This window comes from Scyliorhinus torazame, chromosome 2, assembly GCF_047496885.1.
Source record: "Scyliorhinus torazame isolate Kashiwa2021f chromosome 2, sScyTor2.1, whole genome shotgun sequence".
Classification (NCBI taxonomy): domain Eukaryota; kingdom Metazoa; phylum Chordata; class Chondrichthyes; order Carcharhiniformes; family Scyliorhinidae; genus Scyliorhinus; species Scyliorhinus torazame.
In genome coordinates this window covers 125,921,240-125,939,010 of record NC_092708.1, presented here as the reverse complement: position 1 = coordinate 125,939,010, position 17,771 = coordinate 125,921,240, and the positions used below count along the sequence as shown (strand labels likewise).

General features: G+C 48.6%; 1 protein-coding gene across 1 annotated transcript in view; it reads right to left on the bottom strand.

The window, feature by feature from the left end:
- LOC140391782 (juxtaposed with another zinc finger protein 1-like) overlaps positions 1 to 17,771 on the bottom strand; it is a 205,676-nt gene that overhangs the window by 42,672 nt on the left and 145,233 nt on the right. Inside the window, exon 2 of the mRNA XM_072476649.1 lies at positions 3,899 to 3,971. Coding sequence (XP_072332750.1) covers positions 3,899 to 3,971 — 73 coding nt within the window. The remainder of the gene's footprint in view (positions 1 to 3,898; positions 3,972 to 17,771) is intronic.

The window sequence follows — 17,771 nt, the reverse complement described above, 5'->3', positions numbered from 1 at the left end:
ATTATATAGTGTTGCTCGTTTTAGCCTTAGTTTAATTACTCTTGTTCTATCACCTTTGCTCTTGAGTCGCCAGGTATCTTTCTGATACCGCCACGTGGTTCAAGTCCGAGTAATGATCAATAATCCAACACACCGCTTAGTAAGAGTTAAATCAACGCACATTTATTATATACAGTAATCAATACTTATACATTAATTCTACTTCTAAGCTACTTCCTACAACTAACAGGCCAATACTTAACTTTGGAAATGGCCCACCAGGTCAGGGAAACGAATGGCCTTTCGTATGGGTTCTGAGCATGCGGGATTCAAAGCTGGTACAGGTCGATAGCCAGGAGCGCCTATCTCGTAGCGAGCGTTGGAGTAAGACTTACGATTCTAGCGGCTGTTGTAGAAGGTCAGCAGAAGGGTCTCGAAGGGTGCGGAGAGGAGAAGAAGGGCCGAGTTGAACTTGGCCCCTATTCTTATAGTCCCCAGGGGCTTCCCGCCTCTCGGGGTGGACCCTGTACCTGGTTCCAAGTGATTGGACTTCATCCCAATCACTTGGTTCGATATTCTCCAATGCTGGAGCGATTCCTTGGTCGATGGGCGGTCATTCACCTCTCATTGTGTAGGCTCCTGCTGGCGTCGAAGAGTCTGGGTTGGCTTTGTGTGTCTAATTTGTAGCATATTGTTCCCGGGATTGCTACTTACTATGCAGATGGCTGGTGTGTTGTTGTGTTGATGGCTGCAGGTATCGATTCTGTCTGGCCTCCCCAGAGGCGAATACACTGTTTTACCTGCAGCTGTCTGTTTGAGTCCTGTTGGCTGATTTTCCCATCAGCCTCTTCCGTTCGCCATTTTAAATCGGGGTTTGGCCATTCTAATCGGGAGTTAGCCATTTTAACCGGCTACAATAGTAAAGAAAAATGAGAAAACACATCCTCCCCATGACCCCCATTCCATCCTTTCTGCCAAACAGGATTTTGCATTCCACAATTGTCCTCTGGTATGCAAAAAAAAAGTTTTCTTTGAAGCCTCTGATTTAATTTCAATGCATAATATTCTTCAGCAGCTTATTCAAATAAGAAGTTAAATAACGGGCGAGATCTGCTGGCCGCATTGCGTCTGAAAAGCAATGCGGCGCACCCAGTAGATGCCTGGCTATACCATTAATGCAATCTCGCGAGACGTCGCAATTACGATAAGAATGCAATTAGAGTGATTTTTATATGGCGTCCCGATCTCTCCCTGCACGGAGGGCTTCCGGCGGGCGGAGATACTCAATGCAGAAAACGGGACTAAGTACAGTCTTGGCCGTGCGTTCCCTGCTGAGGCCCCAACCTACCTGAACGGCCGTTCGATAGCATGGTGTCTCTCGGCGCTCCAAGTTCCAGGAAACACTCGGCTAATCGCATGCTCTGTGACACTCTGTTCCCACTGGGGTAGATCGCAGCTAATCGCTCGCGCTGTGAGACTCTGGGGGGGATTCTCCCGTACCCGGTGGGGCGGGGGGTCCCGGCGGGACGGAGTGGCATGAACCACTCCGCTGTCGGGCCACCCCAAAGGTGCGGAATCCTCCGCACCTTTAGGGGCTAGGCCCGTCCCGGAGTGGTTGGCGCCCCACCAGCTGCCATGGAAGGCCTTTGGCGCCACAACAGCTGGGGCCGAAGGGACTCCGCCGGCCGGCGCGAGTCCGCGCATGCGCGGGGGCATCAGCGGCTGCTGATGTCATCCCCGTGCATGCGCGATAGGGGGGGGTACACCTACGCGTCGGCCATGGCGGAGGCTGATGGTCGGCACGTAGGAAAAGAGTGCCTCCACGGAACAGGCCCCCCCCGCGGATCAGTGGGCCCCAATCGCGGGCCAGGCCACCGTGGAGGCACCCCCTGGGGCCAGACCGCGCTCCCACCAGGACCCCGGCGCCCGCCCGCGCCACCAGGTCCCACCGGTGAGGGACCTGGTTCAATTTACACCGGCGCGACTGGCATAGAAAGCAGCGGGACTTCGGCCCAGAGAATCGCAGGGGGGGCCCCGATGACCGGCGCGATTCCCGCCCCCGCTGAATCTCTGGTGCCGGAGAACTCGGTGGCCGGGGGGGTGCGGGATTCACGCCGCCCCCCGGCGATTGTCCGACCCGCCGGGGGGTCGGAGAATCCCGCCCCTCGTTCCCATTGGGGTAGATCGCGGCTAATCGCCCGCGCTGTGAGACTCTGTTCCCATTGAGGTAGATCGCGGCTAATCGCCTGCGTTGTGAGATTCTGTTCCCATTGGGGTAGATCGCGGCTAATCGCCCGCGTTGTGAGACTCTGTTCCCATTGGGGTAGATCGCGGCTAATCGCCTGCGTTGTGAGACTCTGTTCCCATTGGGGTAGATCGCGGCTAATTGCACGCGTTGTGAGACTCTGTTCCCATTGGGATAGATCGTGGCTAATTGCCCGTGCTGTGACACTCTGTTCCCATTGGGGTAGATCGCGACTAATCGCCCGCGTTGTGAGACTCTGTTCCCATTGGGGTAGATCGCGGCTAATCGCCTGCGTTGTGAGACTCTGTTCCCATTGGGGTAGATCGCGGCTAATTGCACGCGTTGTGAGACTCTGTTCCCATTGGGATAGATCGTGGCTAATTGCCCGTGCTGTGACACTCTGTTCCCATTGGGGTAGATCGCGACTAATCGCCCGCGTTGTGAGACTCTGTTCCCATTGGGGTAGATCGCGGTTAATCGCCCGCGCTGTGACACTCTGTTCCCATTGAGGTAGATCGCGGTTAATCGCCCGTGTTGTGAGACTCTGTTCACATTGGGGTAGATCACGGTTAATCGCCCGCGTTGTGAGACTCTGTTCCCATGGAGGTAGATCGCGACTAATCGCCTGCGTTGTGAGACTCTGTTCCCATTGAGATAGATCGCGGCTAATCGCCTGCGTTGTGAGACTCTGTTCCCATTGGGGTAGATCGCAGCTAATCATCCGCGCTGCGACACTCTGTTCCCATTGGGATTGATCGCAGTTAATCGCCCGCGTTGTGAGACTCGGTTCCCATTGAGGTAGATCGCGGCTAATCACCCGCGTTGTGAGACTCTGTTCCCATTCAGTCTGATTGCGCCCAATAGCCATGAGGCTTGTTTCACAAAAGTATCAACTCTTTCAAATGTACCGCTAGCAAGAGAGAGAAAGAGAGAGAGAGATGGAGATAGTGGTCACTTCAACATTGAAGCAAAGGTAGATAAAACCTGGAGAAATAAAAATGCTCCAAGTCAGATTTAGGAAATAAAATACGAAATCTATTAGGATCGAGCACAATACAAAGTCTTACAACACCAGGTTAAAGTCCAACAGGTTTGTTTCGATGTCACTAGCTTTCGGAGCGCTGATCCTTCCTCAGGTGAATGAAGAGGTATGTTCCAGAAACATATATATAGACAAATTCAAAGATGCCAGACAATGCTTGGAATGCGACCATTAGCAGGTGATTAAATCTTTACAGATCCAGAGATGGGGTATGTTTCTGGAACATACCTCTTCATTCACCTGAGGAAGGAGCAGCGCTCCGAAAGCTAGTGACATCGAAACAAACCTGTTGGACTTTAACCTGGTGTTGTAAGACTTCGTATTGTGCTCACCCCAGTCCAACGCCGGCATCTCCACATCATTAGGATCGAGGTCACAGTGTAGGGATTTCAAAAAAAATATGCTGAAAACAATGGAATATTATTTAACAAAAAGCGACTAAACTGAATGGATAGCAGCAATATAAAGTTTAAATAACTCCTACTTGCACAGTTTTTACATGCAAATATATTGTTTCCTTCAAGCATATTCACAAGGTGTTTGAAATATCTAATAAGCTACTTTTTACCAAACATCCTGTAAGGTGCATTGCTCAACAGATACAAAATTATGACTGAGGATAAAATGTATACCTGTTGATATAACTTAGAGCGATGTACGATGGCTGCTGCTGTTCTTGCCGTTCCAAAACCTTGGGATCGTTTTCTGTTGAAACAACATTATCAATTAGTTAATTAACAATAACATTAGATTATAGAATTTTAAAAGCAGCTATTAAATAGTTGGTTTGAACAGATGTTATGGATGGCTGGTCAGCCCTCAACAGTGGCTAAAGGATTAAACCAGACTCAACCTTTTAAAGTTTTTAGTCGATGCAGAAAGATGGTTTAGTTCTGGGAATGATAAGAAATATGGCTTGGTTATTTTATAAACAAACTTCATTGAAAGAAATCAATATTTAAACTATTCCAACTTTTGACTCTACCACTAACATGTACTTTCTTAACCTTATCTCTAGTTATCATCAAACAACATTTACATGAAAATACAGCTCTCGTTCCACTTGCACCTATAGGCAAAGGCAACCCTTGCAATTAGAAAGCAATCTTTCTTCTGTTATGGGCATTCATTTAAAATCCTTTTACAAAAGCTCTCTCTCTGTGGCTTTAAAAAAAAACATTTTAATAAGGCATTTATGGTTTTATAACAATAAAAGATACAAATACAAATGGAAACATAGTTCAGTGCGTAACACATCTCTCCATCTCCCACTGTTCCCGCCTAACCTAAACAAAAAATAGCCTAACTCCCCCCTCTTATTGGATTGAATCTACTAACAGTTTAGTTTTCTCCAAAGAAGTCGATAAACGGCTGCCATTTCCAAACGAACCCTAACGTTGATCCTCTCAGGGCAAATTTAATTTTCTCAAGTATAAGAAACCCAGCCATGTCGCTAACCCAAACCCCTGATTTTGGGGGTTTTGAATCCCTCCACACCAGCAATATCCATCTCTGGGCTACCAAGGAGGCAAAGGCCAAAACATCAGCCTCTCTCGCTCCCTGGACTCCCGGATCTTCCGACACTCCAAAAATCACCAAAAATCTGGACTCGGCGCCACCCTCATTTTTAGCACCGTGGACATGACATCTGTAAATCCCTGCCAGTATCCCCTAAGCTTCAGGCATGCCCAAATCATGTGGACATGGTTTTCAGGCCCACCTGCACACCTCACACACCTGTCCTCCACCCCAAAAAACCTGCTCATCCGGGCCACCGTCATGTGTGCCCGGTGAACCACCTTGAATTGTATCAGGTTGAGCCTGGCACATGATGAGGACGTGTTGACTCTGCTCAGCGCATCCTCCCACAGACCCGCCTCTACCTCCTTACCCAACTCATCTTCCCATTTACGTTTTATTGCACCTATCTGGGTTTCCTCCCACTCCATAGGTTCTTTGTAGCTTTCCGATGCCTTCCCCTTCCCCTCCTCCACCCCCGTTCTAGAAACTACCTTGTCCTGTATCCCCTGTGGCGGTAGAAGCGGAAAGGTTGAAACCTGCCTTCGTGCAAAATCCCTTATCTGCAGATATCGAAACCCATTGCCACCCTGCAATTCAAACTCCTCCTCCAAATCCTCCAAACAGGGAAAGTTCCCATCAATAAATAGACCCCCAGTCTCTCAATCCCTGCTGCCACCTCCGTAACCCCCCCCATCCATCTCACCCCGGCACAAACTGGAGTTTGCCACAAATTGAAGCCCACACCCACGCACCCTCTGCTCCCATATGCTTCCGCCACTGTCCTCAAACTCTCAGAGCCGCCACTACCACTGGGTTTGTCGAGTACCGGGCCGGCGAGAACGGGAGAGGAGCCGTTACCAATGCCCCCAAACTTGTGCCCTTACGTGTGGCCACCTCCACCCGCTCCCATACCGAACCCCCCCCCCCTCCCCCACTACCCACTTCCTAATCATGGCTAAACTTACCGCCCAATAGTAGTTCCTGAAGTTTGGCAGTGCCAGCACACCCCCCACCCCACCGCTCCACTTTAACAGTACTTTCTTTACCAACGGTGTTTTACCTGCCCACTCAAACCCAGAGATCACCCTATCCACCCGCTTAAAAAAGGCCTTCGGTATAAAAATAGGGAGGTACTGGAAAATAAACAAAAGTCTCGGAAGGACCGTCATTTTTATGGTCTGTACCCTCTCCATCAGCGACAACGGGAGCATGTCTCACCTCCGGAAGTCCTCCTTCATTTGTTCAACCAACAGGGCCAAATTGAACTTGTGTAACTGCTCCCATCCCTGTGCCATCTGAATACCCAAATAGCGAAAACCCCCTCCCACCACTTTAAACGGCAACTCCCCCAGTCTCCTCTTCTGCCCCTCGCCTGGATCAGAAAAACCTCGCTCTTACCCATATTCAATTTGTACCCAGAGAACCGGCCAAATTCCCCTGAGATCCACAAAATCTCTCCCATCCTCCCTAACAGGTCAGAAATATATAGGAGTAGGTCGTCTACATATAATGAGACCCTGTGTTCCACCACCCCCAATTAGATTCTTCCAGTCCTTTGACACTCTCAGCGCCATTGTCAATGGCTCTACAGCTAAGGCAAACAACAGTGGGGAGAGGGGACATCCTTGCCTTGTCCCCCAATGCAGTCTAAAGTATTCCGACTCACCCGGGTCGTCCGCACACTCGTCACCGGTGCCTGGTACAGAAACCAAACCCAGTCAATAAAGACCTGCCCAAACCCAAACCGTCCCAGGGCCTCCCACAAATAATTCCATTCCACCCGGTCAAGGGCCTTCTCCGCGTCCATAGCAACCACTAACTCCGCCTCCCTCCCCTCGGAGGGCATCATGGTCACATTTAGGAGCTCGTTAGCTGTCTGCCTTCAACAAACCCCGTCTGGTCTTCTCCTATCACCCCGGAACACAGTCCTCTATCCTTGAGGCCAGTAATTTTGGCCAGCAATTTGGCATCGACATTCACTAGGGAGATTGGTCTGTATGACCCACATTGCTCTGGGTCCTTCTCCCGCTTCAGGATCACCGAGATCGAAGCCTGTGACATTGTTAGGAGAAGGACACCCCGCTCCCTTGCCACATTAAATGCCCTCACCAGCAGCGGGCCCAGCACCCCAAAAAAGTCTTGTAAAATTCCACTGGGTAGGCATCCAGCACTGGGGCCTTGCCCGACTGCATGGCCTCCAAACCCTCTAATGCTTCTACAATCACAATTGGGGCTCCCAGCCCCTCCACTAACCCTTCCTCTATCTTCGGAAACTCCAACCCTTCCAAAAACTGCCTCGTCCCCTCCACCCCAGCTGGGGGTTCCGACTCATGCAGCCAACTATAAAACTCCTTGAACACCCCGTTCACCCCCGTTGGGTCCAAAACCATGTTTCCCCCTCTGTCCTTCACTTTTCCTGTCTCCCTGGCCACATCCCTTTTCCTTAGCTGGTGTGCGAGTATCCTATTTTCCTTATCCCCATACTCATATACCGCCCTCCTCCCCTTCCTCAACTGCCCCACCGCCTTCCCTGTGGATAGCAGGCTAAACTCCATCTGCAGCTTCTGCTGCTCCTTCAACAGTCCCACCTCCGGGGCTTCAGAATACCTTCTGTCCACCTGGAGTATTTCCCCACCAACCTATCCATCTCTGCCCGCTCCACTGTCTCCCTATGAGCCAGTATCAAAATTAGCTCCCCCCTAACCACTGTCTTCAGTGCTTCCCACACCGTTGCTGCTGAAAATTCCCCCTTATCGTTTATCTCCAAATAGTTCTGGATGGCCTCCTTCACCTGCCCACACACACCCTCATCTGCAAACAGTCCTACATCCAATCTCCATTGCGGGCACTGACCCCCCTTCCTTGCTCACCCGTAAATCCACCCAGTGTGGGACATTGTCCCACATGACAATCGCCGAATACTTAGCATCTACCACCCCCGCCAGCAAAGCCCAGTTTAAACTGAAAAGAATCAATCCAGGAGTACACTTGTGTACATGGGAGAAAAAAGAAAACTCCTTCGTCCTTGGCTTTCCAAACCTCCACGGGTCTCTCTCTTCACCGCCCCCCCCCCCCCCATATCTGTTCCATAAACCCCTTTAGCTCCTTCGCAGTGGCTGGCACCCTCATTGTTCCTGAACTCAACCGATCCAACCTCGGATCAATGGCTGTATTAAAGTCCCCCCCCCACCCCACCCCCCATTGCCACGTTCGCCTTCAACTTCTTCAAATACACGAATACGCAAGCCCTCTTGACCGACCCATTCAGCCTTCTCACGTTCCATGTGATCAGCCTAGTCGGGGGCACCCCGCCCCACCCTCCTGCCGATCAACAATCACCCTTCTTAGGGCACCCTCCAGCTCGCGCCCCACACCTCCTCAGGCCTGCCCTCGGGTGCTCACCATCCTCGACCTCCAATTTGTCTCCCAACGCCAGTCCCTCCCCTGTCAGCAGAACAATTCCCCCCTCCCAACCCCCCACCCCCACTAACAAAAGAACAATCCTAAACCCCCATGTAAAACTAGTCACCTGCTCGCCTCCGACTGCACTTCCGTGAGCTAGCCCGCCTAGCTAGCCTGGTAACCGCCGCCCATGGCACCAAGCATTCTACCCCTCATTGTTCTTCCTTCCCCCCCCCCCCCCACTCAAACATACATATGCAATACATAACAATCCCAACAAACACAAAGAAGAAAACTCTACCCACCATCCCCCCACAAGAACAAAGTTAACCCACACACAAAACTGAGCAATGGCCCAAAAATTGGTATAAAAACACTACATACACAGCCCAAAAAGAAAATAAATTTTAGCCGCATAGGCACAGAATTACTTGCCCCCAAGCTCAATGTCCTCAATCACCTGCCAGTCCCTTGTCCTTAAGTTCATCGCCTCATCCGGCGATCCAATATAAAGTTCTTGACCCTCGTAAGTGACCCACAAACGAGCTGGGTACAACATTCCGAACTTCACCCCCTTCTTGAAGAGGGCCGATTTAACTTTATTGAAGCTCTCCCTTCTTTTGGCCAGTTCCGCACCCAAGTCCTGGTAAATGCGCAGCTTGTGATCTTCCCATTTGCAGCTCCTCGTCTGCCTGGCCCACCTCAAGATCTGTTCCTTATCCAGGAACCGGTGTATTCATGCCACCATCGCCCTTGGCGGCTCATTCATCCGCGGCTTCCTCGCAAGCGCTCTGTGCGCCCTGTCCACTTCCAAGGGTCAAGTAAATGCACCTTCGCCCAGCAGCTTCTAGAACATACGCGCCATGTCCCTGCATCCAATTCCTCAATGCCCTCCGGGTGGCCAACGATCATCAAATTCTGCCTTTGCGACCTGTTCTCCAGATCCTCCACCTCCGCCTGCAGCCTTTTCGGGTGGTCCTTCATCAGCCCCATCTCCGCCGCCATTGCGGTTATCTGGTCCTCGTGCTCAGCCACCACTTCTTCCACCTTCTGGATTGCCTGTGCCTGGGCTTCCAATCTTTGCTCCACCCGATCAATCCCCATCTTAATGGGGTCCAGGTACTCCTGTCTTTGCTTGGCGTGAAACTCTCTTGAAGGAATTTCACCAGCTGCTCCGTTGACCACTGGGCTGGCAATCCTCGGAAAACGAGCTGTAGTCCAGAAGCCAGTGTCGAGAGTAGTGAGGTCCTGAGGAGGGTATCAAGGTCGCAGGAGTGTACCGGCAGACAGAAAGGTGGGTTGAAATGTGTCTACTTTAATGCAAGGAGCATCTGGAATAAGGTAGATGAACTTGGAGCGTGGATTGGTACTTGGGACTACGATGTTGTGGCCATTACGGAGACATGGTTAGAACAGGGACTGGAATGGTTGTTGGAAGTTCCGGGGTATAGATGTTTCAGTAAGAGTAGGGAAGGTGGTAAAAGAGGTGGAGGAGTGGCATTGTTAATCAAGGATAGTTTAACTGCTGCAGAAAGGCAGTTTGAAGGAGATCGGCCCATATTACCTCAGTAGGCAGAAGTTAGAAACAGGAAAGGAGCGGTCACATTGTTAGGAGTTTTCTATAGGCCCCCAAATAGTAATAGAGATGTGGAGGAAGAAATTGCAAAACAGATTATGGATAGGTGTGGAGGTCTCAGGGTAGTTGTCATGGGTGACTTTAACTTTCCAAATATTGATTGGAACCTCTATAAGTCGAACAGTTCGGATGGGGCAGTTTTTGTACAGCGTGTGCAGAAGGATTTCCTGACACAATATGTAGATAGGTCGACAAGAGGGGGGGCCACATTAGATTTGGTACTGGGTAATAAACCGGGCCAAGTGTTAGATTTGTTTGTGGGAGAGCACTTTGGAGATAGTGACCACAATTCGGTGTCTTTCACTATTGCAATGGAGAGGGATAGGGCCATACGGCAGGGCAAGGTTTATAATTGGGGGAGGGGCAATTATGATGCGATTAGGCAAGAATTAGGGAGCATAAGATGGGAACAGAAACCGTCAGGGAAAGGCACAAATGAAAAGTGGAGCTTGTTCAAGGAACAAATACTGCGTGTCCTTGATAGGCATGTCCCTGTCAGGCAGGGAGGAAATGGCCGTGTGAGGGAACCATGGTTCACAAAAGTGGTTAAATGTCTTGTCAAGAGGAAAAAGGAAGAGTATGTAAGGATGAGAAAACAAGGTTCAGTATGGTCGCTTGAGGGTTACAAGGTCGCAAGGAATTAGCTGAAAAAAGGGCTTAGGAGAGCTAGGAGGGGGCATGAGAAGTCCTTGGTGGGTCGGATCAAGGAAAACCCCAAGGCTTTTTACTCTTATGTGAGAAATAAAAGAATGACCAGAGTGTGGGTAGGGCCAGTCAAGGACAGTAGTGGGAACTGGTGCATGGAGTCAGAAGAAATAGGAGAGGCATTGAATGAATACTTTTCTTCAGTGTTCACAAAGGAGAGGGGCCATGTTTTTGAGGATGAGTGTGTGATTCAGGCAGATAGGTTGGAGGAAGTAGATGTTCTGAGGAAGGATGTATTAGCAATTTTGAAAAACCTGAGGGTCGACAAGTCCCCTGGGACAGATGGATTATACCCAAGGATTCTTTGGGAGGCAAGGGATGAGATTGCAGAGCCTTTGGCTTTGATCTTTGGGTCCTCGCTGTCCACGGGGATAGTGCCAGAGGACTGGAGAGTGGTGAATGTTGTTCCTCTGTTCAAGAAAGGGAATAGGAATGACCCTGGTAATTATAGGTCAGTTAGTCTTACTTCGGTGGTCGGGAAGATAATGGAAAAGGTCCTGAAGGATAGGATTTATGACTATTTGGAAAGATGCAACTTAATCCGGGATAGTCAACACCCGATTCGTGAAGGGTAGGTCTTGCCTCACAAATTTGATTGAATTCTTTGAGGAGGTAACTAAGTGTGTAGATGCAGGTAGAGCAGTTGATGTCGTATACATGGATTTTAGTAAGGCGTTTGATAAGGTTCTCCATGGTCGGCTCATGAAGAAAGTAAGGAGGTGTGGGATAGAGGGAAATTTGGCAAATTGGATAAGTAACTGGCTATCACATAGAAGAGAGAGGGTGGTGGTGGATGGAAAATTTTCAGACTGGAGACCAGTTACCAGCGGTGTACCACAGGGATCAGTGCTGGGTCCTCTGCTATTTGTGATTTTTATCAATGACTTGGAGGAGGGGGCTGAAGGGTGGGTCAGTAAATTCGCTGATGACACCAAGATTAGTGGAGTAGTGGATGAGGTGGAGGGCTGTTGTAGGCTGCAGAGAGACATTGATAGGATGCAGAGCTGGGCCGAAAAATGGCAGATGGAGTAGACCCTGATAAGTGCGAGGGGATTCATTTTGGTAGAAAAAAATTTGAATGTGGATTACAGGGTCAACAGCAGGGTTCTGAGGAATGTGGAGGAACAGAGAGATCTTGGGGTTCATGTCCACAGATCTCTGAAGGTTGCCACTCAAGTGAATAGAGCCGTGAAGAAGTCTTATAGTGTGTTAGCGTTTATTAACAGGGGGCTTGAGTTTAAGAGCCGCGGAGTTATGTTGCAACTATACATGACCCTGGTGAGACCACATTTGGGGTATTGTGTGCAGTTCTGGTCACCTCATTATAGGAAGGATGTGGAAGCATTGGAAAGGGTGCAAAGGAGATTTACCAGGATGCTGCCTGGTTTGCAGGATAGGTCTTATGAGGAAAGGTTGAGGGAGCTAGGGCTTTTCTCTTTGGAGCGGAGGAGGATGAGAGGTGACTTAGAGGTTTATAAGATAATGAGGGGGATAGATAGAGTGGACGTTCAGAGACTATTTCCTCGGGTGGATGTAGCTGTTACAAGGGGGCATAACTATAAGGTTCATGGTGGAAGATATAGGAGGGATGTCCGAGGTAGGTTCTTTACTCAAGAGAGTGGTTAGGGTGTGGAATGGACTGCCTGCTGTGATAGTGGAGTCGGACACTTTAGGAACTTTCAAGCGGTTATTGGATAGGCACATGGAGCACACCAGAATGACAGGGAGTGGGATAGCTTGATCTTGGTTTTGGATGATGCTCGGCACATCGAGGGCCGAAGGGCCTGTTCTGTGCTGTAATGTTCTATGGCTGCTCACATTCTTCTCTGTTCTAACCATTTTAACAACAGCATTTCTCTCTCTTTGAGCTCCACTAAGCATTTCGAATAAAGGTCCTCCTCTGGAAAGTTTAGACTGGAACTAAACAGTAATTGGGTTGCTTGATTGCTCTCTCCCGTTTACACAAAAGAACAGAGCTATGCCATCCATATGCAACTACATTCCATTGATGGACAGATGGGTCATCAGACTCAGTAACAGGATCCTGGCTGGTCATGCAGGAATGTCCCGAATCACCTTCAACATTCCGTAATGAGTTTAAGTCTGAATGGGACCATGTGACTCAGCCAGGTGTGGGCATATCCCCGAGTCTTCTGCTCGCAGTCTTTTTAACCCCTAAATGGCCTGCTGCATCTTGGACCCCATTTCTGGACCTAAGTTCCTAATATCTCCCCCATCTTGACCTAGATGTCAGATTTATTTAACCTGGAGTTTTGCTTCTGTACAATACAGCCAATGGAGGAAATATCTGCCTCATTATACCCTATTTATGCACTGTAAACAAGAGGGTAGTGAGATAACTTAAAATAAATCTTTACCCAGTCCTTTTAACTGAGGTCCACATGATATAACTTCTGAGTGGTGGGTGCCGAGTATTCCTGCACTGAAGCAGGCCGAAATCCCCATACAATATCTGAATTTTTGAAAATTTGTTCATGGGATGTGGGTCTCGTTGGCGGAGCCAGTATTTATTGCTCATCCCTGAGGGCATTTCAGAGTCAACCACATTGCTATGGATCTGGAGTCACATGTAGGCCAGACCATGTAAGGACGACAGATTTCCTTCCCTAAAGGACATTAATAATAATAATAATAATCTTTATTAGTATCACAAGTAGGCTTACATTAACACTGCAATGAAGCCACGGTGCAAATCCCCTAGTCGCCACATTCCGGTGCCTGTTCGGGTACACTGATGGAGAATTCAGAATGCCCAAATTACCTAACAGCACGTCTTTCGGGACTTGTGGGAGGAAACCCACGCAAACACGGGGAGAATGTGCAGACTCCGCACAGACAGTGACCCAAGCCGTGAATCGAACCCGGGACCCTGGCGCTGGTTTGGAATGTATATTTTGTGTTGTCTTTTAGTTTGTTCTTTTTTGAATTGGGACTAACCAGATGGTGTGATGGTCAGCAGTGTTAGACTGTTGGAATGGGGAATTGGGGCTGTGTTTACTGGGATTGCACTCAGATAAATTCTTCACAGGTAGCTTAGTTGGAAAATAGTTGCCTCCTCCCTTCCTCTTTCTCCGTTTCATGCTCAGTATCTGCCCACCGAAAAGCAGGTGACTATCCCTTCATAACAGCAAGGTTGTGCAGCACAGTTTTGACATCTGCTCTGTCGGGTACTGCTGGGCTCCTCCAGAGTCATTTTAAAAAATAATCTATTTTGTCACAAGTAGGCTTACATTGCAATGAGGTTACTGTGAAAAGCCCCTAGTCGCCACATTCCGGCACCTGTTCGGGTACACAGAGGGAGAATTTAGAATGTCCAAATTACCTAACAGCACGTTTTTCAGAACTTGTGGGAGGAAACCAGAGCACCCGGAGGAAACCCACGCAGACACGGGGGAGAACATGCAGACTCCTCACAGACAGTGACCCAAGCTGGGAATCGAGCCTGGGACTCTGATGCTGTGAAGCAACAGTGCTAACCACTGTGCTACCTTGCAGCCCCATGGAACCATGAAAGATATTTCCAATTTCTGCATTACTATTAGAAACATGGGTTGATTTGTCAGTGCAAGGATGGAAAATAGAAGTCAGGACCATTTCCTGGTTGAGGCTCAGTCATCTCCAGGTAGTTCTGTCTTTATCATTAGATCCTATGCTGACCATATGGCATCGGTTGTCGTCCCGCCACTTGTCCGTGCCCTCTCGATGAATGGGGCTCCGCCCTCTCTGCAGAGCATGTTGCTCCTCTTCACTGATGGACCCAAATTCTGAAAGTCATGCTGCTATTGCCAGCTGCAGCTTCTTTGTGCTCAGGTGCCCAATGCGAAACTGATTTTTGCACCCCCCGCTAAATTCTTTTCCCTTCCCTATTGAAACCCCAGCAGAGCCATGGGGGAAATCTGCCTAAGGTGCGAGTAAAATGAGTTAAGAACTAGTTAGGCACTGATTAAGGCAGTGTTCTTCAAACACTTTTTCCGGGGACCCAGCTTTACCAACCGGTCAACCTTCGGGACCCAACCCGGCTGACCTTTGCGACCCACGCCAGCCGACCTTCATGACCCACGCCGGCCGACCTGCGCGACCCACCATTTTCTCTTACCTCATTTGCTGCTGACAATAATGGAGGAAATGGTTTTGGGTCCATTTGGCCCTCGTACACTCTCCTCCAGTGGAACCTGTTGGATGAAGGTGAAGCCTTCTGGTGTCGGGAAGTATGGAGCCTCCATCTGTCCAAAGATCTGCATTTTTTTCCTATAAAATTTTATCAAATAAAATCCCCCAGAACTTGTAAAAAAAATAAATGAATGAAATAAATGAACAAAACTGCCCCAAAGTTGTAAAACAAAATGCTGCGGCCGTTTTTAAAAAAAAGCAGCCGCATTGCGCATGCGTGCCCGATCATCGGAGGGCATGCGCATAGTTTTACGCATGCGCATAGTTTTGCACATGCGCGGCGATGATCTGGCACGCATGCGCAGTGCAGCCACATTTTTTTTACATGTTCGTGGCCATTTTGAAGGCCGCTTGCAGCCGGTGTTATTAACAGCCGGCTGCTGCGGCTATTGCGCGCAGATTTGCGCAATCGGGAGCGCCGCAACGGACTGCTCCGCCACCCACCCATGGGTCACACCCCCGAGTTTGACAATGCCTGGATTAAGATGGAGTACCAACAGAAGTTCACACATTAAGCCACCAGATGTCTAACGTATTTGATCTGATACTGGTTGAAAATTCATGCCAGTTAACTTGAATATTTGTTTGATTACCATATATTAGCTGGGTTTGGAAAATGTGCACTTCCGTGATTGTTTTTTACAATTTCAATACGCATCTTACAAAATTTAAAAAATTTGTGAAATGAAATTAGCACATTCAATACATTACTTCCCCTTTTCTTCTCATGCCCTCATCTCCGACCCCTACTTCAAAACGCCATTGAAAAGTCTTAAATATTTAACAATTCCTTTTCAAATGGGCAAGGAAGATGGTTTACAGCTGAAGGCTTAGAACAGAGCTTCCTGTGCTAGAAATACTCTTTTTTTACTGAAAGCTTTAGCACTATGTAGTTTCTTTGTTTAACTTCAGGTTGCAGATTTAGTTTTACACAGCTGGAGAATCAGACATTTCTAAGTTGTGTTTTTTAAATAATCATCTTACTTGAGAGAAAGACTTGAGCTGAATTGCTGTTTATAATCTAGTGTTTCCTTCGTATCCATATTCTTGCGAGACAATGAAGTCGGTCAATCTTAGTCATCGCAGAATCCACCTCGACTTTTTGGGCACGACTTAACAGAAACATTTCTCAATGTCGTTTTGGGTGGGGTGGGGTGTTTCGTGACAGCTGCGTTGGCGAGATCGCGGCCCATATTTAACAGCACTTAGTGCCGGAAATGAGTCACCATGAGCTTCTGGTCATTACTGACTGTCTCGCTGTCTGATTCGCCACTCGCGCCTCAATGTCACGGCGCTCACAAGGGGGATCTGCATTCAAACGCTCCTGTACCACCACTAAATCCAGACAACACACAAGTATGGCAGCGCACAGACTGCTCCTCACATTGAGGATGACAACCTGGCCAGGCTTCTGGATTTGGATTTGTTTGTTTATTGTCACGTGTACCGAGGTACAGTGAAAAGCATTTTTGGCCGAGCAGCTCAACGGAAATACAAAGTAGGGCAACACAGGGTACACAATGTAACTAGAGAACATCAGCATCGGCTGAAGCATACAGGGTGTAGTGTGAATGAGGTTAGTCCATAAGTGGGTCGTTTAGGAGTCTGGTAACAGTGGGAAAGAAGCTGTTTTTGAGTCCGTTTCCATGTGTTCTCAGATTGCTGTATCTCCTGCCCGATGGAAGAAGTTGGAAGAATGAGTAAGCCGGGTGGGAGGCAGGTTGATTATGCTGCCCGCTTTCCCCAGGCAGCGGGAGGTGTAGATGGAGGGTGGGAGGCAGGTTCATGTGATATAAAATTGCCCAGAAAACAATTTCCAGTTTTACTACTTATCCACAAAACATGAACACACCTTCAAAGAAGATTATGCAGATTGCTTTAAAACATTCCAGATAACTCCATTTTTGTAATTTTATTCCTAATGCTCGAGAAAAGTCCCATTACATTAGTATTAATTTGGTTTTATTATGCCAGAAATATCTACCTTCTGAAAAAAAAAAGTACAGCCGGATCCCTCAGTTGAACCTAAAGCAGCATACAATTTACATGTTTTTTTTAATAAACGTGTTATTGAGGTATTTTCTTTGGCATTTTAACAGCAACAGAATCAACAATATCAATAACAAGAGAAATATATACATAGTGCAAATTCCACCACCCTCTCCCGCAGTCTTGCCATTACTTACCCCCCTAACCTACACTTGCCTAGCCTCCCCCCCCCCTCCTTTCTGCTGATGATTAGTTCTCTGTGAGGAAGTCGACAAATGGTTACCATCTCCGGGCGAACCCCAGCTGAGACCCTCTCATGGCGAACTTAATTTTCTCCAGTGATTAGTCAACTCATCAAACAACAAAAGTACATAGGGTGTGATTCTCCCAGCCCCGTGCCGAGCCGGAGAATCGCTGCAACCGCGCCGCACCACCAGCGCGCAATTCTCCGAGGTGCAGAGAATCGCCGTCATTTGCGCCGGCGCGTTTTGCGCGTCGCCGGTCGTGGGCCGGCCAATTCTCCGGCCCCTATGGGGGCCAGAATCGGTAGTCCCCGCGGCCGTTTCGCGCCGTCGTGAAACACGACGGCACAATTAGTCTCCACTTCAGAGAATCGCGCCCATAATAGCTTGAAGTATCTATATCAATAGGTTTGAACAAACATTCCTCGCTCCCTCAGGAATTGGTGACATAGTGGACTAGATGCTGCCCATTCACATCTTGGACCCAAGTTCAAATGCAACTCATATAACAGGTTGAGAGTTACTTATTTTTTGGCCCGAAATGTGAAACGTGTTTGGACACTCGACCCATTTCTTTGTTCCAAATTTGTAGTTACATTGAGAATTCACTTAAGTTCACTGTTGCAGGGTCAAAATCTTGGAAGTCCCCCACACAGCGGCACTGTGGGTGTACATACACTACATGGACTGAAGTGGTTCAAAAGGCAGTTCACCATCATCATCTCAAGGGCAATTAGGGATGGGCAATAACATTTCTGCCCTGGCCAGTGAAGCCCACATCATCCATGAAAGAATAAAAGGTTCATAAATAGATGCAGG